The 24,815-nt window shown below is 41.3% G+C and overlaps 1 protein-coding gene across 3 annotated transcripts; it reads left to right on the forward strand.

The window, feature by feature from the left end:
• Positions 1 to 362: 362 nt before the first annotated feature.
• On the forward strand, positions 363 to 4,958 carry KCNS2 (potassium voltage-gated channel modifier subfamily S member 2). 3 transcript variants are annotated; one of them, XM_078393609.1, is made up of 4 exons: positions 363 to 411; positions 792 to 935; positions 1,250 to 1,358; positions 1,567 to 4,958. In XM_078393609.1, the coding sequence occupies exon 4, from the start codon at positions 1,611 to 1,613 to the stop codon at positions 3,042 to 3,044; it is 1,434 nt and encodes a 477-aa protein (XP_078249735.1). In that variant the 5' UTR covers positions 363 to 411; positions 792 to 935; positions 1,250 to 1,358; positions 1,567 to 1,610; the 3' UTR covers positions 3,045 to 4,958. The 3 variants fall into 3 exon arrangements, with proteins under 3 accessions (XP_078249735.1, XP_020640926.2, XP_020640927.2); XM_020785268.3 differs by lacking the exon at positions 363 to 411 and having other exon boundaries at positions 653 to 935; XM_020785267.3 differs by lacking the exons at positions 363 to 411; positions 1,250 to 1,358 and having other exon boundaries at positions 637 to 935.
• The last annotated feature ends 19,857 nt before the right edge of the window (positions 4,959 to 24,815 follow it).

The raw sequence follows: 24,815 nt of genomic DNA on the forward strand, positions 1-24,815 counted from the left end.
ATTTTCTGTCTGTGGCAGGTTGATAACCCAGCGGGTCACGCACAGGCTCCCAGTGTCGATGTGGGTAGCCCACCCTTTTTCCCTGGGCAACATAACGTCTTGCAAACTTGGGACTTTTTAAAGAAAAGGAGTCAGCAAATTAAAGAGAGGAAAGGAGCGCGGGGTGACCATTGATTGACTGACTGATTAATTGATTGATCCGCACGCCGGCTGCATTGCCATGTCGAGGCAGGGAGTGGGGAGGAACGTGGCTTGGCGATGACGGGAAAATTCAATCCCAGACACGAGGACGGCTCGGTCTTGTGTAAACGGACCTACTTAAACACACGCACACACACAGAGCAGCCCCCTCCGCCGCCCCCGCCCCCCACCAGGAGGGTGAATGCACCGGGCTGTGGGTCCCCATCGCAGGTACTTTTCAGCCTGCAGCTGGACCCAAGGCAAAGCAGGCGGCTCCCACCTGGGGATCGGTGCGCGGGAGCGGCGGCGGCCGTGGCAGGTGGGGGGGGGAGGCAGGCGCTCACTCTCCAGGCAGAGTTTGGCGGGGGAAGTGGGGGGGGGCTGCCGGTGGTCGCCATGACTGGTGCTGCTGCCGCAGCTGCCGCTTCTGCCTGGAGCTGAGTCGGGAGGCGCGGCAGGCGAGGAAGGCGCTGTCCATTCAGCACCACGGCGCCGCCACCGCCGCTTCGCTTCGGGGAGTAGCCCAACTCCAAAGCGCCGCTGATCCAAGCTGTAGTTGCCTTACTCCGTGGGGAAGAGGGGAATCCACACTGTTTATCTGCCTCTGTCAGAACCCAGGTTCGACAGCGATCGGTGCTCGGAAACGAAGGCATCATCATCATCCTGGAGGGAGGACCCCGCCCCAGAGATGCAGGCGAGGTGCTTAGGCAAGTTTCATGCTCCTAAGCAGGATCGGAGCAACAGCAGCTCTTGAGGTAAAGAGGGAGCGGGTCTCGTTGACGGGGTTAACCTTTTTTTGGGGGGCGGGGGAGGTTGAATCGGAGTGGGAACCGGGTGAAGGGCTGGAAATCATCTGCTTTCCCAATTCTTTCCTATGGTGGAGAAGGGCTTACTTTGTAAGCCTGAGAGGTGAAGGAAAAGCCCCAAAGGCACCTGCCTTGTCGCCAAAGCTCTACGACTTTAGGGAAAGAGGCTCTTGGTGTTTCACCTGGCACGGGGGAGCTGTTTTGGCTGCTCACCCCATCATTAAAACCCATGCCCTATTTCTGGTTTTTGCTCCACTCCACAGCAAGGAGGGGCTTTGACAGTCAAGAGCTACGTGTGGTATTGTGTCAGCTCCAGCACTGCCAAAAGGATGAGCGGAGAAAGAAAAGAGAGGAAGGTTAAGGAAATATAAGGTATTAATTTGTAATTTGTTCTGAATCCACCATATTCTCTGCTGTACCTAAGGACAAAAGCTACATTTCATAGAAAGGACCTGATAGCACAGCAATTTGAAGGGGCATAATGTGTTGTGTGTGCAATTGTATCTGATCCAAACAAAATTGGGGAGGGGGATGCAGATCTCTTGGCTAAAAGTGATTACTTCCTTTAATTATTCCATAGGTTTCCACTCTCCCTACCCTCTACAGATTTAGAAGACGTTCACTATGACGGGGCTCAGTCTAAGGGATTTATCCGATGTTGATTTTGAAGATAATGAGATCAGCATCAATGTTGGAGGATTTAAGAAGAAGATGAGATCCAACACCTTGCTGAGATTCCCTGAAACACGGCTGGGTAAACTGCTGAGCTGCAATTCAAAGGAATCAATTCTTGAGCTTTGTGATGATTACGATGATGCTAAGAATGAATTCTACTTTGATAGGAACCCCGAACTTTTCCCTTATGTATTACATTTTTACAACACTGGGAAGCTGCATGTGATGGGGGAGCTCTGTGTCTTTTCCTTCAGCCAAGAGATTGAATATTGGGGCATCAATGAATTCTTCATTGATTCTTGCTGCAGTTACAGCTATCATGGGAGGAAAATGGAACCAGATCAGGAAAAGTGGGAAGACCACAGTGACCAGGAAAGCACTAGCTCTTCATTTGATGAGATCTTGGCCTTCTACAACGATGCTGCTAAGTTTGACAATCAACCATTTGGGAAAGTCAGGCGACAGCTATGGCTCGCTTTAGACAACCCTGGCTATTCAGTCCTAAGCCGAATATTCAGTGTCCTTTCCATAATGGTTGTTCTTGGATCCATAGTAACCATGTGCCTCAACAGCCTCTCTGACTTTCAGATTATGAACAACAATGGGAATTTGGAAGAAGACCCTCGATTTGAAATTGTAGAACATTTTGGCATTGCATGGTTCACCTTTGAGCTTGTGGCAAGGTTTGCAGTGGCCCCAGACTTCTTGAAGTTCTTTAAGCATGCACTGAATCTGATTGACCTCATGTCCATCCTTCCATTTTATATCACTCTAATTGTTAACCTGGTAGTGGAAAGTAGCCCCGCTTTAGCTAATTTGGGTAGAGTAGCCCAAGTTCTGAGACTGATGAGAATATTTCGCATCTTAAAACTTGCTCGGCACTCAACAGGCCTCAGATCTCTGGGAGCCACCCTCAAGTATAGCTACAGAGAAGTAGGGCTTCTCCTGCTTTACCTCTCAGTTGGAATCTCTATATTCTCTGTAGTGGCCTATACCATTGAAAAAGAAGAAAACAGGGCCTTAGAGACCATCCCTGCTTGCTGGTGGTGGGCTACTGTTAGTATGACCACGGTTGGTTATGGAGATGTTGTCCCCATGACCACTGCAGGCAGGCTGACAGCTTCTGCCTGCATCCTGGCTGGCATCTTGGTAGTAGTCCTCCCTATCACACTCATTTTCAACAAATTCTCTCATTTCTATAGGCGTCAAAAGCAGCTAGAAAGTGCAATGAGGAGTTGTGATTTTGGGGATGGGATGAAAGTGGTTCCTTCAGTCAATTTAAGGGACTATTATGCCTACAAAGTTAAATCCCTTATGGCTAGTCTCACAAACATGAGCAGGAGCACACCCAGTGAACTAAGTCTGAATGATTCATTGCATTAGGCTCTGGTCTGAAGAATTATTTGCATGATGGAAAACCAAGAGTTGTATCTGTGTTTGTTGTTGCTCTCACCCCAAGGTCTAATGTTGTTGATAATTCCCCAGGGAACAGATGGTCCACATAACCATTTTTTCCACTGCAAGACATCCTTTTTTTGTGAAAACAAAAACAACAAAACTTTTGGTAAAATCTACATATGCACTGGTGTTGTGAATGGTTCATCAGGCATCCAGACAACATAAATTTTGAAGCTCACTTGGTTTGCACTGCATTTCAGGTGGAATTACTTTTGGAATTGTCACAAAGCCTAGATGCATATGAACTAACAAGCATATGCAAAGGCCCATGCAATGGAAAAGATGGTTACACAAAGCCACTTACCTTGGCAGTCCTGAAGAAGATGAATTTTAGTTACAGGTTGGCACTTAGTGGATCTTCATCCAGCTGCTCAGAAACAGTTTTCCTGTTTTCTCTGTGCAGCACATTGTTGTCTGTTGACGTTAGTACTGGTGGTGCTGTGCTTCTTTGCCACACATGCATTTTACTTAAGAAGTCCCTGTCTAAAATGAATGCTTCCAGAAAGGTAACCAAAAGAATAATTACCTGAAGAATTGGAAAAGTGGTTACTCCAGTTCCATGCACATTGTGATACAGGAGACATTACAAGCTCTATTTTTTAAAAAAAACTTGCCACAAACATACTTTGCTAACTAAATGATAATTCACTTCTGCCCCCACTGCCCTCTTAAACGTAATGATGTTGTAACTATAATCGTACAACCATGATTGAGTTTAAAATTCACAAGCAGCTGGTATTGATTTTCAGTTGTGTGGTACCTTAAACCTAACAAAAACCAAAGTCTGTCAACTATGAGGAGAAGGTGATCGCCATGGGGGGAAGGGGGAAAGTGCAAACACTCCCCCCATCCCACTTGAATGCTGTATTTGAACTGGACTGATTTTCTTACATACCCAGATTCATTGTGTTTCAATTTCTTGATGATCCTTGATTAAGGAACCATTCCTTGCCACTGGCTATGGTGGCAAATGTGATTAGAGTTGCACACCAACCACATCAGGAGAGTGGTACTTTGTCCAACTCTTGTCTAGACTCGGAGGGTGTAGAGCCAGGGTAAGAGACATGTGGTCCTTCAGAGGTTGCCGAATGAAATTCTCATCTGCTCTACTTAGCACAGCAAGAGGTAAGGGATGATGAGAGTTGTAGTTTAACGACATCTGAAGGGCTCAGGTTTTCCATTCCTGGCCCAGAATGAAAGAATATCAAGAAAGTGTGATGATGCTGGGAATGACTTTAGATCCAAAGGTAGACAGATAGATATGAAATATCCTAGGGTTTTTTTTAAAGGATCATGTGATAATGGCATATTCCTCTTCCATCTCAGGCTTACTAATAAATCTCTTATGCATAGAAGCAGAGCTCTGTCTGTGATGAGAGGTTCTGAACATACCTCTGCTCCTGAAACTCAGATTAAGGCCACCCTCACAAAATGATCTTCAACAATGACAACCTTCTCCCATTATTGTGCTCAAGGTGTAATGGGCCTAAGTAACCTAACCGATATTGCCTATAAATATCAGTTGCTGATTTCTGGGTGATTTCTGGGAGCTGTAGTCTTAAAAAGAAACTTTTCCCATCAGTGAAGTTTACACAGACATAGAAAAAAATGTGTCTGAGCAAAGTGTTCAGATTAAGCATCGATGTAACGAGAAGATGCTTTTGGCACTGTGTGTGAAGAGAAATATACCAAAGTCAGTGTGCAATGACAATAATATACAAAATGATGATTGCCTACTGGATACATAAAAATATTAAAAAGATGTAATATGCATCACCTGGACACTGTCCAATTTTCTCATGATGAACTGGTTTATAAACCTTTATGCATGAATGAAAATTGTTGTCAGGTTTTTAGCCAATCAAATACTGACATCTGGAGCCCAAACAGTAAGGATGGAACAATATATTACTGCCTCACCACCACATCTGTTTACCTCACACAGTAGTAGTTGGTAAGTAAAGGCATTAATAGTTGTTTTACTCATCCCTTTCCATTTATAATAAGTGCATGCCGTCAAGCCAATTCTGACTCATGGTGACCTTTTCTAGGGTTTCCTAGGTACAGAATACACAGAAGTGGTTGACCATTTATTTATTTCTAACTACTGTATATGCTATTCCACATATTCCCCTCACCTCAGGTTTTTTCCTTTCCCAAAGGCTAAAAGCTATGGAAACCATATAAAAAGAAAAAGAAATCTCTGAGATGTAAAAACATATAAGAGGAGATCAGTGACAAAAGTGACAAAAGCAACCAAGAGCTGAGGACTCCAAAATAATATCATAAAAATCGGTTAAGCTTAGCATTTGTTTGTATGTTTCTTTGGATTATAGCCTCCAGGGTCCTTAAACCAATGTGGCCTGGAACATGTTCGGGGGGATTCTGAGAGCTGAGGTTCAAGCAAGCAACAAAAACCCACAACCATCTGAGTCAGTTCTCCACTGATCTGCAGCTGTTTTTGTACAAGATGGATGATGGTGTACTGAAGAATAACATAACAGGAGTTGATTCTTAGAACTATTGATTTTACAGGATATGACCCGGTCAAAATTTAAATAATTTTATGCTCTCAGTGACAGAGAACAACCATCTGTCAGATATACTTTGATTTGGATTCTTGCATTGAGCAGAGGGTTGGATTTGATGGCCTTATAGACCCATTCCAACTCCTCGCTTAGTGATTGCCTTGTTTAACGATGTATTCACTTAGCGATGAGGTTTTAGGAGCGACCTTGCACTCCGTTTAGTGATGTTTCCAATGGGGGAATTTTGCATAGCGATGTTCGGGACCATGCCTCGCATAGTGATGGCAGTTTTCGCTATTTTTAAAGTGTCTTAAAAAGTTCAAAACTGTTTTAAATGCTTGGAATCGTTAGTGCACCCTGTAAAACCTTTGCAAACTTAATTTGCCTTTGTTCTGAGTCTCCGTTAATTTTTGGTGAATTTTTCCCCCCATTGGAATGCATTGACAGCTGTCAAACCTACAGTTCAATGCATTTCAATGGGGGGAGAAAAAATTCACCAAAAATTAACGAAGATTCAGAACAAAGCCAAATTAAGTTTGCAAAGGTTTTACAGGGTGCACTAACGATTCCAAGCATTTTAAACAGTTTTTGAACATTTTAAGACACTTTAAAAACAGCGAAAACGGACCTGTCAAAACCATTGAAATGCATTGAAACCTATTCAATGTATTCCAATGGGGGAACCGCGTTTCGCTTAGCGATATTTCCTATGGCGATTTTTGCTTAAGGACGGGAACGGATTATCCGGTTTTCAATGCATTCCTATGGGAAATGGTGTTTTGCTTAGCGATGTTTTCCCATAGCGATGGGGTTTTTTTGGAACCAATTAACATCGCTAAGCGAGGCACCACTGTATTCTGTGATCTATATATTTTACTCTCTCCCATTTGTTGTTATTCAGGAACTATTGAGGAAACAAGCCATGTATTTGTCACACAGTAATTATAAGTAACAAGGAGTCAGCTCATTGGAATTTTTCATCCTTACTTGGGGAATGTGCTGTAGTGTTTATAATCTCTGATAAGAAATCTCCATAAACTTTGGAGATGCAATAACTCCAAGGCTCCAGGTAAACACCAATAGATGAACATTTTAGTAACCAGAGTTAAGTTTTGTTTCAGAATCCACACAAAATTTGATCTACAATAGAGATGTTCTATGACATTTTACCTGAGTACAGAATACAGTACATGTGCATGCATGGATTGGACTACACTGCATTGTATATATTGATTGCTTTCCTTCTGAGTAGGGCACCCCAGCAATTTATAATATACATAGCAACCAATTTTAAACAAACCAAAGGCCCAATGAAACAACAGTTTCGATCATCCACTGAAAGCTCAGCAAGGACGGAGCCAGCTGGACTTCCCTGTGGAAAGAATTTCCCCACTGAGTTGCTGCTGCAGAGATAGGCATGTCTTGTGTACCCACAGAGTGAAGCCCTTTGGAATTTGTGAAAGATACACAATAACAGCAGATACCAGGAATTTTCCAAGCCACCCTCCCGCCCACTATCTGGCTTAAGGACTCCTCATGACTCATCATTAAATTGGCTGTCAGAAGTGCTACACATTAGCACCGATCTTTGAAAGCAGGAATGAGGATGCAGCAGCCACCTCCTCCATTTCCCTGTTGTCACCACCACCACTGCCCCTATCATCTGTTGCAACTGCCATGGATGGGCAGCAGCACAACCACCGCCATGTCCTTCTCCCTTTCCAGATGGAGAATTACTTCCTTCTATTTCATGGGCATAAAATAGAAGGAGGCACTTGGTATCCCAGCTGAGATGGTGTGAATGGTGGACTTTGAGATACCTTGGCTCCAAGGTCAACAACTGAACCTTGAAATGAACTCCGGAAGCAATTGGGAAGCAGTGCAGGACGCAGGTGATATTTTCACCTGATACACTGATCACAAAGCCTATGTGATGCACATTTAAATCTTGCTCTTCTGTAATGCTGTCACCAAGAGGCTTACAATGAAACAAATAAACTTCATAGGAGAAGTTCAGGAGAAAAGAACTTGGGAGCTGGGGTTCAGGCTAGGCAAAGCTGGGGAAGGGGGTATCCAGCAACCCCTTTTTCCTGCAGTCCTAAGCTGCCTTTCTTTGAAAAACTCTGGTCGTTCTGCCACCACCACCCTTGTTCTGTAATGGGAATAGAAGACAAAAATATCTCAGGTAGCTCAGCCAAGAGCGATGAGACACTTTGGACTTAAAATTGATTAGTTCTGCACCCACAACACAAGTGGACAGTTTAAAAGAGAGCAAAATTGATTCTGCAGAATCAAATTACTTAAAAGTAAAAATGGAATCTAACAAACTCCATGGCCACAGATCTTTGGGAGCTGAAATAAGGTTTTCTTCAAAATATCTATTATATCTTGCCTACACATGTCCACTTGGTAGTACACTAGTAGTTCAGTAGTGTTTACTCTCAGGTGAGTGGGTATAAAACCATAGCAACCAATTGTTTACAGATTCTCACTGACTGAATCTCATGGATAGCTCTTTCAGGTGAATTTCACAAAAGAAATGCTATAGTTTCATTAATAAAAAATATTTATAACTCACATATTGTCCCCTCACAAGGACACTCAAAGTGGTTTACAAAGATATAAAAGGAAGCCCTTAAGAAAACATAACATGTTTTAAGAACATGTAGCTTCTTCTGCTACACTGCAATTGAGAACTTGCAGTTCACTTTGTTCATGTAATGTTGACCAGTTGCCTTCTGTTAAGCTGGTGGAACAGTTCAGCCTATGCTAGATACGTATCCACTTACATTTTAACAGTTTTTGCATCGTGTTATGGAACGTGGATGAGCTCAGATAATGGCTTCATGCTAAATATGTAACATGGAAATAAGACGTGCTGATTTATGGGAGGATTATTTCTGTATCAACCCCAAACTCCACAAATAATAATATTAATGAACAGAACTGGTGGCTCCCCTATGAGCATCCACTGCCACTTTCCCGGATTTCCAATCACATGCAGGAGTGCAGCAAATTTTCTCACACTGTGAGGTAGGTCAATGGTTCAGATTACTACCTCACCAGATGGTTAGTTTTCACATATTATGGGCAGGCAAAACCGCTCAAATGGTCACGCTCCTCATAGAGACCACTACATAGTTGACATAAATATCCAAAGAGAGACTATTTCAGCTTCAGAAGGAGTTCTAAGGCAGAGCACCCCTGCTGTGTTCTACCTGGTATTTGAATCCCGAGCCGGATGCAAGACAATGGGATCTTGTTCGCAGACTTACAGTCTACAAAAGACAGGAGTAGCAGTGCAACAGGCATAGTATGTCTTTAGGGCAAAGTTCCTAGTCCCACTTAGCAGAAGAAGCAGGATAGCACCTCCAAACTGCATATTTTTTGCCAGACCATTTTGAAATAACATGCATTGCTACTAATAATTATATGCCATCAAGTCAATTCAGACTCATGACAGCCTTTTTCCAGAGTTTTCTAGCTGTAGAGAAGTGGTTTACTATTGTATTCTCGACACCCGTCAATCACAATGACAGATCATCTCACAGTGACAGATCATCACAAGGATACACCCATAACATACAAGCAAAAAACCCTGATCACCATAATCACCCAATCTCCTGAAAAGGACAAAAAGCTGATCCCACATCTATAAATACTCAACTATCCCACACACTACTCCAGAACACAGACAGAGTTCTAACTCCTGTCCTCTGAAGATGCCAGCCAGAGATTGATGAAACGTTAGGAAGAAACACCTTCAGAACGGATAAACAGCCCAAAAAACCTACAACAACCATTGGTTTACGATTCCTTTCTTCTTGTAGTACCCTGGAACTGTGCAGCTTGACCAAGGCTATACAGGCTAGCTCCTCTCCCAGAGAGGCACAGTAGAGAATTCAAAACACCCCCACTCTGACTCCGCAGCCAGCCTACCTATCCTGCCTACCCAACGAATCTCTGTAAGACCATAAATTCTTTAGTCCAAGACAGAAGTAAGGAACCTTTGGCCATCCCAAGGTTTTGGATATCAATTCATATAAATTAGTCCTACCAGGTACCATCTTCATACAATATCTCACTGTGTCAGACCATGAAAGCTATAAATAGGAAGTCCTTTCCTTATTTTTTTTTATATCTGGAAACTGCTGGAAGGTGTACTACCTATTATCCTATCGCAATGCAATTACTGTTGTGTTCTATGATGTGTATATTCTTGCTTTCACTCTCTGTTTGATGTTTAAAGACCACCTATCTAGCAGCAAAGGAAACACTGGTTGTACTATTACTCTGTGTATACAGAAAAGAGTTTTAAGTTGTTAAAGGCGGGTTAAGGAATTATTTATAACTAAGCAGCCTACTTTGTTAAAAGAGTTAGCATTTGGTCTGGAACAGAGGTTCCCAAGAAAAAGCTAGAGATTGCCACTGAAAAATTTCATATCATACATTCCTTTTGACAGCCTATGAATTATATTCTGGTTTGATATGAGGTTTAGTGGAAGTCAACATTAATTATAATAGTGGTTAATTACATCTGTCAGCAAACTTTAAGATTTTTTTTTGTCTTTTTCAAAATGACTCAACGGCGTATTTTCTCTTATTTGTTGATAATTTAATGAAAGAATTCAATTCTAAACTGATTCGATGCAATCTTCTGGGAGCAACATTGACACTTGAATAGGCACAGATTGTGATAGTAGCCTGTATCCAAGAAGTGTCTGTTGAGTTCAGGCTTTTCTGTAAACTGTTAAGTATGAACCTGCTGTTGCAAAATTTGCACACATTACATTCATAAACCACATTTATACATAAAAGCACAAGGATTTCCTGTGTAAGCCTGGAAATGGGAAATATGGGTCTAAATGTGATCAGGAGTCCCACTGAATGGTGTAAATTCTATGTAATACCTCCTGATCAAATGGTGTTACTCTAGCTGGAACTACCAATTTGATTTCGTCTATGGAGTTTGTTTCTGCCTTGTAAAACAGTATTTAGGATTATTAATATATCAAAATGGTTGCACCCAGTGTGGTGGCCTTGTGGTGCAGTGGCTAAACTGTAGTATTGCAGACAAAACTCTGCTCACAGTCAGCATTTGAAACCAACAGATCTGACAGCTGGCTCGAAGTTGATTCAGCATTTCATTCTTCCAAGGTTGGTAGAATGCGTACCCAGCTCACGGAGGGGGGCAATGTATATTTAAAAATGGTAAACCATTCAGAGAGTGCTTTGAGTACTATGATGTATATAAGCAGCACACACACACTTGGTATAGTGGAGAGAGAGCGATGTACTAGGATGCAGAAGACCTGAGTTCAAATCCCTGCTCAGGCATGGAAGAGAGCAGCACTGGTAAAAACCACTCCTTAAATATTTAAATTAACTTGAAAATCCTGTTAGGATTGCTGAAAGTTGGCTGCAGTTTAACGGCACACAACAGCAACATGTATTGAAGTAAGATGTGTTAGTTGCTATATGGGGGGGGGGGCAACATACATCTTATCAACCACATGTTTCCTCTTGCCTGTTTCTGTGTCCCCAAACCTCCAAATGTTTGTTTGTTTGTTTAAAGAGAACAATGCTCTTAGAAGTATAGTTCTCCTTTATAACAAGATGTGAAGTGTCATATGCTTAAAAAAACACATTAATAAGGGTATTGGAAGTGCAATTCTATCCTTTTTTGACATGGAGGGAACATTTGCTGGACCTCACCATGCTTCATGCATATTTCATATTTCAAAATGAATCGCAATAGCTTTAACATACAAAAATACACAATGTTAGAAGATGTATGTTTTGAGGTTTTAAAAACAATTATTTTTGTGTATCCCTTAAAACCTCCAAAGTGCATAAATAATCTCAGGTGACCCTGCTTACAGCCTGAATGGTTGGAGGCAGGCGAGGGTTAGGGATATGGTGTATCCTGAATTTGTGTTGCACATGGCCTGTATGTGGGGATCTACAGGTTTCATGGACATGATTCCAGCCCCTCCCTCTAGAATCACTATGCTGTTGCACCACAGTAAACAAGATATCAATCACATTTAAGGGCTGTCTATGCCCAACTCCTACATGAATTCAAAAAGCATTTTATAAATACAGAAGTGGAGGGCACTTGGTAGGTTACCTAGAGCAGTGGTTCTTAACTTGGGTAACCCAGGTGTTCTTGGACTGTAATTCCCAGAAGCCTTCACCACCAGCTATGCTGGTTGGGGCTTCTGCGATTTGCAGTCCAAGAACACTTGGGTTACCCAAGGTTAACCACTGACCTAGACCAACTTTCCACTTGGTCCAAGAAATCCTGAGCTAAAGCATCTCTCTCTCTCTCTCTCTCTCACACACACACACACACAGAGAGAGAGAGAGAGAGAGAGAGAGAGAGAGAGAGAGAGAGGGAGGGAGAGAGAGAGGGAGGGAGGGAGGGAGGGAGGGAGAGGGAGAGAGAGAGAGATGAATGCCAAGCCTCTGCTTGAAAGCCTCTAGTAAAGGAGAGCCCAGCACCTTCATAAGTCATTGGTTTCATTTCCCAACTATTCTTACTATCAAGAGGTTTATACTATGTAAATTGGAAGCTACTCTTCTAAGACTTTTAGGTCAAAAGAAGAAAGTGAGAAATAGTTTCATTTTTTCAGTCGTTTAATTTTGCAAGTGCTTTATTAAACCAACTGCTAACGAAAAAGCAGTCTCTTCTGTTTTTCCTTCCCTTCCTTATAAACGGATGACACCAATATTCCTGTTTTCTCTTTAGGAGACTGGGAACCATCAATAACACTCAGAGGTGCTACATCAATACGTGATCTTTCAGATCATCCACAAGGTGCTTTCTCTCTTGCTGTGCAAGTGACGGTGAGTCTGAGAAGAAAAGTGCTTCTTAAACTCACTATCCTGTACTGTATTGGTTATTTACTTTCACTCTCAACACATTTATGTTGTAATTTCTGAACTTCCCAATTATCACCAATGGGACTTTCATTTGTCCTGCCATCACTGGTTCTGTTTCTTGGAAAGCTCTAACAATGGTCGTACTATCCCTTTTCTGAGCTTCTCTGACTTTTTGTGGAGATGGTCAAATTTGGACGATGGTTTCTCTTTCCAGTTGCATGCAAGAAGGAAAGGCTATGATGAAACTCATCACCAGCTTTTATAAGTATCAGAACTACAACTTGAAGATAGAACAAGTAATTCCCATTTAATAATTTATAAGATTCTCTATATACAGAGAAAACAGCAAATAAAGAAGTAGAACTGGTTTGATTGCTTCTTTTGTCTACATATTACTTGCATTCTGTGTATTTGCAAAAACAAACAAACAAATCAAGATCTAGACAGAGATTGGAAAATTCACTCTTTGGGACTATGAGTTCCAGCACCAGCCGACTAGAATAGATTATGCAAGTTATAATTAAAAAATAAAACTTTTCCAAGGTCTGGATAAGAAGCCCTATTGGTTTGCAAGAAAAATATCAAGACCTGAATTCATGCAATACTGTAATGAAGACCAAGTGTTGGTCTTCCTCCTTTCCTGCAATCTTCAATGTTTTCCTGTATTATTGTCTTCTTCGGAGAATCCTGCCCGCTCATTATGTGCTCAAAGTAGGACAGCCTCATTTGCAACATTTTGCCTACAGAATAGTTCAGGTTTGATTTGATCTAGTACCCATTGCTCATCTTTCTGGCAGTCCAGGGTATCCACAAAGCTCTCCTCCAGCACCACATTTCAAATGAATCAGTTTTTTCATGTCAGCTTTCTTAACTGTCTAGCTTTCACACCCATACATGGTGTTTGGAAATACGATCGTGTGGATGGGTTTGGACTTGATCTCCAGTGTCACATCCTTACACTTGATGATCTTTTTAGCTCATTCATCCCTGCCCTAGTCTCAGTCTTCTTCTGATTTATTGGTTGATGTCTTTGATGATCGATCCAAGGTATACAAATTGCAGTTTCTTCATTATCAATGCCAGATTGAAATAATCACAAAATAATATTATTATTTTTGGTTCTCCAGAATTCTTTATCAGACAAGATATTAAGCAAAATGGACTAATTAGGGGGCAGAAAGCTGGTTGATGTTGAAGTCTGAAAGTCAAATTTTGCACGGAGCCAAAGTTTCAAGTTGGGGAGTAGGAGTAGATGGAAAAGTTAAGGAGATTAAACTTTATGTAAACCTATGTGGCTCTCCAAGTTATACTAACAGCTCCCAGGACAAAGAAACAAAATGGGGCTGAGCCCCCTTTGTGAAAATATCACATGCAGCAGCTGCTGAAATCTGTCTAAATGAAATAAAAGCCCTAGTTTTTTTTTTCCTCATGGAATCAAAAGTGGAAAGAGAAGGAAACTGTGGAATTATATCAGCAGAGTTAGAAATTAGTTTGAAAGAACATTATGGCTTATTGTGCCAGAACTTGGAAACCCAGTTTTTAAACTAAAGTCTTGAGAGAATTCTAGTTAAAAAAAAAATCCTCAAAGTTCCGTATACTGTAGATTGATGACTAAGCTGAAAATTCTGACACTGAGCTAGTTCGCTGTTATCTCTACAGCCTGGATTCTATAGCTACAGATGGTCTCTGCTCCTCTATACATGGCCTGTAACATTTATATTTTAAACAGGCAAAACAAATAAACATACTTAATTTTGTTTAAATAGTCCTATTTACATATTTGATTTATGCCCTAACCTTCTTCACGAAGAGCCAGTCTTATTATTTTATGTTTCAGCTGTAATACAACAATCATGATCCTAAAAGTACAAATAAGTGCCAAAGTATAATAAAGCCATGAGCTATAGTTAACAAATAAACAAATATAGCATGATACCTCCCCAACTTGCAAAAGAAAGCATGTTTTCTCCTGCTGCAACCAGCAGCACAGCCCAATTGCCACCTGGAGGGAATTCCACAGGTTTAGCGCTACATGTGCAGACTCCATTCCTCCAGGGACCCCAAGGACAGCCTTTAAGGCAGAATTTAAATCCCAGGCTAGTCAAGAGTGGGGAAGGCAGTCCTTCAAGCATTTTGTAAACTTGAATTCAGCACTTTGTGTTCAGTACTTAATATTGTGAGCTGGGCAAAGTAGCAGACTGGCAACCAGTCCTGTGATTTCAAAGCCAGTGTGATATACCCATGTTTCACTGCCCCATTAAGACTGTAATAGCAGTATCACTATCATTTTTAAGAGGCCATTAAGTGACAGAGAGGAAGAAGAGAGCTTGTTTTTCACATATTTTAAGCAGCTCTCCCTTTCATGGAGCAAAAGGCCAAATATGCACATGGTCTTTCCCTCAGTTTATCCTTGCAATAACCTTGTGCATAAGATAGACTGCCCAAATTCATAAAATGAATTACATGTCAGGGCATATTTGAACCCGATTCCTTCTGTTGCAAGTGTCTGCAGTTCTGCAGTAATTATTAACTCTAGTAGAAAACAGGACAATCAGCAAGTAATGTACAGAGAAAGGCAAACATATGGGTTCCAGGCCAATGTCGGGGCCTGGAAATGATGGCTGCTACTAGTGTTGTGATTAGAGATAAGAGTGATGGACATTAGGCATAGGAAAAAAAAATGCTTTTCCCAAGCTGGTCACCTCCAAATGTCTTAGACTACAGCTTATCTGACCACTGCTGCACTGGCTGGGGCTGATGTAGGTTGTGGTCCAAAACTTCTGCAGGTCATCAAACTGAGGAAAGCAACCAGAGACATACTAAGTAATATCATAGTCCAGACAAGGAATTCGCTCGGAGTTAACCAGACACATACTGTGCCCAGAATTCTGTTCCGTAATTTTACAATGTGCAGCTTGGATGATGTCAAAATGACTGTCATTCAAGTTGCATGGCAGAAGGTTCTGCAACAAGATTCTGGCTGCAGTCTCTCACTCTTTAAATGACTATTCTTTTTGCTCCTATCCCCACACCATTCCCATTACTATATTATCATGTATAATAACCTGTGGCCCAGATCCGGAGAAATCAATTGTATCAATGAAATCTCACAACAAAATAAATCTGTTAGTATCAAAGGTACTGAAATACTTTTTGTTTTGTTATTGCTGAAAGAGACTAATGCAGGTACCTCTGTGGAAGCTCTTTCAACTGTTATACCAGCTTAAATTGCTTGGAGATATACATCCATAAATGTGCTAACATATTTACAGACAGAAAGATTGGGTTGCCCCACATCTAGGATTAAAATGTTAATCTGGCATATATATTTCCAGTTGTGTCCAAATTTCTAAATAGCTCATTTACCTATTTTTGAGAGAGATAACACCGTCTATACCTACTACAAAAAAAAAAAAAAAAAAAAAAAAAAACTTATGCAAAACTTTCCTGTTGACATTCACGATTTTCTGCCTCTCCCCACTCTCCAAACCCCGTGTTTGACCAAAGAACACCTGACAGCTTTGGGTGTATAAACAGAACTGATCATTACGGTTAGCAATGGCACAAGGTTTAGGTTTGCCTAATTCTGCACAGTGCTATTGGGTAGCTACCAGTAACTTAAGGAATATTGCATTATGGAAGATAAACAAACCTGGATGCCATCGGATTTCCCTTCAAGTAGAGCAATCAGTCTTCAATATCCTTGACTAATGTTAGGCACCACTATGAAAACAGCCTATGGTTACAGTCAATCAACAATTTGTATCATATGTACACAAGCACAGTGGTCACACTTAAAAGGTTTCTGCTGTTTTCAAGGCTTTTCCACCAAGATGGCAGCAGCTCCCTGTGCCCAAGGACAAACCAAAGCCATTCAGCATAGCCAAATATGCAGGGTTCTTTTTTTGCTGGCACAGCCTATCTTGAGCAAGCATCAGATGAGAAAGCTGGGCAATGCAAATCTTCTGTCTCTTGCATCTCTTCAGACTGATGCTATGTGGGCTGTAGAAAAATGTACTCAAGGGAGCCACTTTAAGGGAGTCATGAGGACCCTCCTGTTCAATTGAACTGGGGGCCATTTGCATCCTATTACCTGCTTTTTTATATATGGGAGGGTGTGTTTTCAAGGAAAGAACAGCCCCCAAAACTGTAGAAGGATATATCAAGCTGGAAGGCAGTTATGTCATCATGAAGAGGGGATAGAGAAGGTGTTTTGATTTCCTTCAAATCAGATAGGCTGGATAACTGTGACAGTGGTCCCTCTGGGTTAAAAATGTGGCACCTGAATGCCAGTTTAGTCACGGATAAAACAACAGCCGCCCAGGACATGATTCTAGGTGAGTATGGCTTGACATTTTTTATGAAGATGTGGTTGGATGAGTTAACCTCACCTTTTGGGGGAGTTAATTTGTCCTGGCTCTGTTTACCAGGATACTCTGCGTGACAGCAAGTAAGACCTTGAGACAGAGACTTACACTGGTCTGTTATGATTCCATTCCCCTTACCAGGTGTCCTGTTCTACAGTCAGCTGGATATGAGCATCTGTATCTGAAAGTGGGGTCTCGGGACAGAATAGCAGCTCCAGTCCTTCCCTCTAGGCCTTCCTGGAGGGCTAGGGGCTTGGGGGAGAGTTGTTCACTATCTTGGTTGTTGGTCTGTGGGATCTCTCAGGGTTTGAGTAGATCCCATGTGCTATTCAACATTTATATGAAACTGCTGGGAGAGGCTGTCTAGACTTTTGGGGTTCAGTGTCACCAGTATGCTGATGACACTTATCTTCCATCTTAATTGAAGGAAACCGTCTCTGTCCTAAACCAGTGCCTGGGGTTGGTAATGGGACTAGATGTGGGGGAACAAATTGAAACATAATGCAGGCAAGATAAAAATGCTCCTGCTCACTCAGAAGGCAGACTGGGGAACAGGGATTCAACTTCAGCTGGGCAGAGTTACACTATTTCTGAAAACAGATGTGTCACTTGTGTGTACTTGTAGATTCCTCTCAGAGCCTGGATGCACAGGGCTTGAGAGTGGCCAGAAGTGTTTTTTGCACAATTTAAACTAGTGAGCCAGCTGCACTAGTTCCTTGAGAGGCCTGCCTCCTCCTGTTTGATGCAACACACTCTTCATGGGGCTGCCTCTGAAGATGGCTGAGAAATTCCAATGCTGTAGCCAGACTGCTGACTAAGGTTGTTTCCTGGGATCATGTGCTTCTCCCCCCACCTTGAAAACAACTTCACTGGCTGCCAGCTTGTTTCTTATTCAAAGTGCTGATCCCTACCTTTAAAACTCTTCATGGCTCAGGTGTGGGCTGATGGGCAGATACTGCAAGTCCAAGTGGACACGTGTAGTAGCATCCTCAGGGATGGCCTTATCTCGGTCTCTCAGCATGTCTGATGAGAACTCAAGTAATGAGTTTTTCTGTGACTGTCCCCACATTCTGAACCTCTGTCGATGGTCCTTCTGGTAGCAGCTGGAAACATATTATCTTCTAAGAGGCTTTGGGGTAGTCAGCAGGCAGTTGAGATGGCGAATACTTTTAAGATTGGATTTATAGTTTTGCGTAATGTTTTTAAATATCTGTACATTATTATTTTAAATATTAATTGGGTTCTTTTAATTAATTGTTGATTTTAAAATTTTGTACACCTCCTTGGGTCCTCATGAAGGGAGAAAAGCAGAATAAAAATCAAATAAATAAATAAATAAATTTCAGGGTAGTAAATCTGCAGAGGACAACCGTCACTGCTCTGCCGCGGTGAAAGCTCTCTACAAGTGATCAGCTTAGGTCTTTACAAGAAGGATCCATTCCTTCATGCAGTTTGGAGACTCTGAGAACTGTAGTCAAAAAGTAATTTTTGCAAGCTCTGGATTTTTGATACCAGACTAGTGCACCACTAGTTTTCAGATATGTCCACTACCACTGCCCCTCTTGGAAGGTTACTTTCAAGACTCCAGGCCCCATGCCCAGAAGAAAGACTGCCCACCCTACACTCTGAGAAAAAAAGTTAGTGAAGTAGATAGATAGATAGATAGATAGATAGATAGATAGATAGATAGATAGATAGATAGATAGATAGATAGATAGATAGATAGATAGATAGATAGATAGATAGACAGACAGACAGACAGACAGACAGGCAGGCAGGCAGGCAGGCAGGCAGGCAGGCAGGCAGGCAGGCAGGCAGGCAGGCAGGTAGATATCCAAAATACATATACATAAAACAATATACAAGTATAATGAAGTAAGATGTACTGCAAATATGTGGACATGTATAAAAAGCAACAGAATACTGTTATCCATCCCTTTAGCTATAGGATTTACAACTCACCAATGAAAGCATTTGTATTTTTTAAAAAAATACAAACACAAGGCTGCAGGAGATCAAAAGATATTGACAAGGACTTGAACTGAAGCTAAGCCGGAGGGTTTAAAAATGCCTGATAATGCCAATGTAGGAAAAAGATAATCTAATCTTTCCACAGGTATTACCTGCTTTTAGTAACCACTGGGGTATTTGGCTAGGCTGAAATACAAAGTGAAACAGCTGATGTAACAGATTACCAAGTATTTTTTCCCTTCTCTTTTGCAAGAACCTTGATATCAGAAGCATTTCCATGACCTTTCCTTTCTTTATTCCAAGCTGTTCTTTGTATCAGTGAGTCCAATTTAATGAAGCATAAGGTGAATACAGGCAGTTAAGGCTATAGAAACTGAAAAAGAAGCGGATATCTAATACACAGTATGTCAAATGCAGACATTTTCTTAAGAGCATTTTTCCTTCAAAAGTCAGGAAGCAGGTTAATGAAAAACAGTAATACCAGGCCTGGAAAAATATTATTAAAACAGAGAAGACGCTGTTCCTCCAATATTAGTATTCATCCCACTCTGTTCTTCAGGAAGACAGCGAATAAGAGACAAAGACAATCTCGATGGAAGATAAAACAGTCAAAGAAAACTAGCTTTGTCATGACGTGATAGCACAAGATTTCTTTTTATTATTATAAAAGACAACATCCTTCTATGCCGATTAGTGGGGAAATGAGGATACTCTTCCATTCTCCTCCTGCTTGTTGGTTTGATAAAGGCCGCTGTTGCAACACTGTGGGATTTTAAGGGGAACATGTTTCCCCTGCTGTTAACACACTTCCCCTCTCGTGACAAGAGTTCCTCATAGAATGACCACTCACTAAACAAAGCATGGCTAAATGCAAGATATGAAGGTGGGATAAAGCACAGATGTTATTCACCACTTGAAAAATCACCACTTCTAAATACGTATGTGCCAAGTGTGCCATTTTTGTTTGACCCAAACTGAGTAAAAAATATTGGTTCTAACAGGCCTTTTTTCTGACCCAGGAGGTTCCATTAGGATCTTAACTTCTTTGATTTCTATGCAGATGTTTAAGTGTAGTATGTATATTTCTTTGCACTACTGGGGGACCTGAAGGTGGTAATTCATCCAAGATACTATTGCCTTCACTGAACATATGCTAGTGTGATATCTTTGGGACAACATTGGCTTGAGAAACTGTTTCCACAGTGCTAGGATCTAGGCCCACTACACTGCCGGTTTAAATTTTGTCAATTTTTCTGTCAATCTTCATGAAAAGAAGGCCCAAAACAATGAAGGTAGTTGTAGAACCCTGATAATTTGAAGTACTATGTCAGTAATGAATAGCTTTTTGTTGCTATTTTTAACTAATTCTATCTATATACTGTACTGCCTTTCTCGCAATCCAGGGGTCCAAACTGGTTTGCCAAATGATTTTGGAAAGATAAGTTAATTATTACAATGCATGTTAAACATATACTAAAAATATTAAAAGACCACCTCAAAAATACAAAACATTTTAGAACACATAAAAAGAACTTTAAAAAGGTAACACCTCCCATTAAAAGTTCCTTTCTGTATAGTCCATTCACTTGTCAAAAGCTTGCCTGAAGGAAAAGGGAGCAACCATTAAAGAGGTCCTCTTTTATATCCTCACCAGGCATGCCAGTGGAAGCAAAGGAGCTGAGATGATTGGCTTCCATCACTGAGAAGGCTTACACAGGGAGGTGTAATGCTCCAAAATACCATTTGCATTCTTTAAAAAACTGACAGAGCTTGGCAACTGATTGTCAACATTAAACTAATAAGGGAAGCATTACTTCATAAAAATATGTTTGTTTCATTTTGATAAATTGTTATTTTAGACACCAAGCATCAACACTGTTAATTCTTGGGTAGCAATTAAGAAAGGGAATAAATTTGGGGCCGTGGCTCCTTCTAACTATATTCAGTAAATATAACTGATTTTTAAAAGTTAAAAAGTAACATATTAATAATGCATCAATAACAAAGGGAATGACTTACATCTATAGAGGTATTTCAACCCTTTGACATTAACAAATTACAATTCTTAAAGAGTTAACATAGTACTGCTAATGTTTCCAAACTGTTAAGTGGCATGCAGATAGATCCTGACAATATTTTGTATTTGGAGAAAAGAGAGAAATAATAGTGGTTTAGGACTCTGCTGTGGAGCCAAAGGTTGGGAGTTCAATTCCCCACTATGCCTCCTGCAAGTAGAACCAACCTGTGTCATCTTGGGAAAGCTGTACAGTTCCAGGGTGGCCCCAGAAGAAGGAATGATAAACCACTTCTTATTCTTAACCTGGAAAACGCTGAAAAGGGGCGTCATAAATAAATATTGACTCTACGGCACATGATTATTATAACAGAGTCAGAAACTATCACAGTGCAGAAAATGCAGGCTCTGAAGCTTCAAAAACAAAAATACTGCCCAGAATTCTATTATGCTCTTTTAGCAGAGCAATTTGTATTTATTGCCACACACCCAGTCATGCAACTGTTGTGTGGCAAGAAAAACAAGCACTGATTTGTTAATTGGTGGCAAGCAGCTGCTGAAATTTACCTTACTGGAGTTAGGCTGATGGGCATAAATAACAGGTTTCCATAGAAGTCACAGGAGTCACACAAAACCGAGCTTAGCTGAGTTTTGCTCATATTAGAGGAAGGCAGCAAGGCAACAGAGGTCTCCTTCCCCATTCTGAAGGGCTGGGTGGATGCACCACAAGAGGTAAGGCAGAGGAAGGGAGAGGCAGCAAAGATAATCTACTGGCTCTGTTCTTCCAGCAAAAGGTATGCATTGGATCTTGGTAAATTCCATGGATGAGCAGAGCCATTTATTTTACAGATGATTTAATCTAGATTCTCACCAACAGCTACGATGTTATATAATATCTTTAGTATAATTATAATTGTGTGCCTTCGATTCCAACTTCTGACAACCCTTTTCAGGATTTCCTAGGTACAGAGTACTCAGAAGTAGTTCACTATGCACTTCTGCTGGGGATGCTCAGGGACTGCACGGCTTGGCCCAAACTACTCGCAAGCTGGCTCTTCTCATTGCTTGTTTAATCCAGATAATAATTGTACATTTAAATATGCATCCTTTCAAGAAAGGAAGCAAACAAAATAGATTTAAAGCATTCAACCTGCTTATGACTTTTGAGATACAATTTTAACAGTAAATTGTAAAGTAATTGTTTAGTTCAGACAGTATTTGAAAATTCAACACGGTTATTTTGCTTTGCATGGTGGTTGCTTTAGAACAGATACTCTGAACTATTTTGTTTCATATTCAGACAGGAGAATCTACTATGCCTTCTAATGAGTTTCCAAATTCTTTTTTAAGGCATATACTATAGATGTATGTTGTAGCATACAATCCTAGCAGTACACAAAAAAGAACTGTATCTATTCCTCTGTTTCAATAAGGCATGCACCTAAATTTCAAATATGCGGGTTTGAACACTGCATTTATTTGTTTGTTTGTTTGTTTATTTATTTATTTCATTTATACCCCGCCTATCTAGTCAATTGTGACCACTCTAGGCGGCTTACAACATACACTTAAAAAATAAACATATAACAAACCTCATCACAAATAATAATTTACATAAATTAAAAGATAGAATAAACATTTTTCCCAGAGATGGCGAGAAACAGGATATATTATAACAGAAAAAGAATAATTAGGTATTAGGTGGAAAGGGGGAAGGCCTGCCTGAACATCCATGTTTTCAGTTGTTTCTTGAAAATACCAAGCGAGGGAGCTGCGCGAATGTCAGGAGGTAAGTTGTTCCAGAGGCGAGGAGCCACCGCCGAGAAGGCCCGGTTTTTTGTTTTTTCCTTCCGGGCCTCCCTCGCGTCAGACTCCTCAGGCTCACCTCCTGACTCGCTCGGGTGACACGGGTAGAACTGGGTGGGAGTAAGCGTTCCGCCAAATATCGAGGCCCTAAACCGTTTAGGGCTTTAAACGTAAGTGTCAAAACTTTGAAGTCAACGCGGAACCGAATGGGCAGCCAATGCAGCGCGGCCAAAATAGGAGAAATGTGATGGTATCTTCGAGCTCCACTTAGGAGTCTGGCCGCCGCATTCTGCACCACTTGGAGTTTCCGCGTCAGCCTCAAAGGTAGCCCCATGTAGAGCATGTTACAGTGGTCTAATCTTGAGATTACGAGCGCATGGACCAGGGTGGTGAGCGCCCCCACATCGAGATAGGGTCGCAGCCGGGCTATCCGCCAGAGATGAAAAAAGGCGGTGCGGACCACGGACGCCACCTGAGTCTCCATGGAGAGCGCCGGGTCCAGGTGGATCCCCAGACTGCGAACCCCACTCTTTGCGGCAAGAGTCACCCCCCCAAACGAGAGGGAGTCACCCAAGCTGCCAACAGAGGGGGCACCCACCCTCAAGACCTCCGTCTTGTCCGGGTTCAGCCTCAGCCCGTTCTCCTGCATCCGTTCTCCTGCATGATCACACTTAGCTGAAATTTATTATCAAAATGGGCACCACCTCAAAAAGTCATATAAAGCTTAAATGGAATTAACTTTTTGTTCATTTAGTTTCTAAATTGTGCCCGTTTTGCTTACAATTCTTGATCACCCCATGGTTTTATAAGATGTATTATCTATGGAAAGACTAAACTGCTGTTTTCTGGACATTGTTTTTTCAGCTCTTGCTTCTATCTACTTATGGGTGACCAGCCACGGTGGATTAAACTGGAAGCTTCATCTCCATGCAGAGGAAGGATTTCTGACTGCCAGGTGGTATGTACAAATTACAAAGGAAGACACCCTACCTGTGTCCTAAAGGTATCTGACACTGTAGCCTTGCTGCTGCTAAAAAGATTTGGGTCTGATCAGTGTATGAATGAGAGAGTACTTGGGAATTTAATGTACAAAATCTTTGAGGCCCCACTGAAGAAAGGCAGAGTTACAGTTAATACACTCAGTATGAATTTACCAGCATAGTTTCAAATGGATCTTCAGTCTGATCTCCCACAGCTATTTTGTCCATGTGAATTTTTTTATTCATAGGGCCCAAATCAACAGGTTGAATGAACATCTTTCTGAACTGTTCATTATGCCTGAATATGCTGTATGCGAATAATGCACAAAATAATATGAATATATTCATAGTTTCAAATATCCTTGTGAAACAGAACATTCTATTCTCCATGGTTTTTGATTTTGTATGGGCTATTTCAGGTCCTTTTGACTCAACATTAGTATTGGTTACAAGATGTATTTCTGATGTTAGGCTGAATTCATGTGCTCATTAGATGTTTCCTTTATGAATGGATTAGATAAATTACAGTGCAAGGAATTTTAAACAGCAAAATTCAATTTGGTAGATTCTCCATCATACTTCTGAATGACTTGTGAATGTGGCAAATGAATGGGAAGACAGGCAGCTGCGGCTCTGTTGTTTACACATTTTATGTGAACAGGGCCTTGCTCCTGACTGCTCACTTTCATGCATCTGTCCTCCTGTGCAACCCTATGCAATCACACACGTTATGAAAAACACATTAGAGTGCACAACCAGTCTTCCAACATTCTGGAAACAAATATTCTAAGTCAAGGATATTACCTGAGCAAAGAGAGCTCTAAATATTCTTCTCATCTGACACAGTTGGCTTTTCCAGCCTACTAGATGATCAACAAAGCACTCCTAAAACTTTGAGTTTGGCATCTGTCCCAAAGTTGACCTGTCTAGAAATGCACTTCGCATGGAAAAAATGAAAATAGCACAATGTCAGTGGCAAAAGTCTGGGGTGGCCAACTTTTGTGCTGCTGTGGAATACATCTAACTTTGAGTCAGGAATTGCATGCACCGGAAGACAGGACCAGGGATAGCTGCGGGCATGCTCAGAGCAGGACTCCATAGCCTTTCTGTGATAGACTCAGACACAAGAGACACACAGACCTCTC

Source organism: Pogona vitticeps, chromosome 4 (genome assembly GCF_051106095.1).
Source record: "Pogona vitticeps strain Pit_001003342236 chromosome 4, PviZW2.1, whole genome shotgun sequence".
Lineage (NCBI taxonomy): Eukaryota > Metazoa > Chordata > Lepidosauria > Squamata > Agamidae > Pogona > Pogona vitticeps.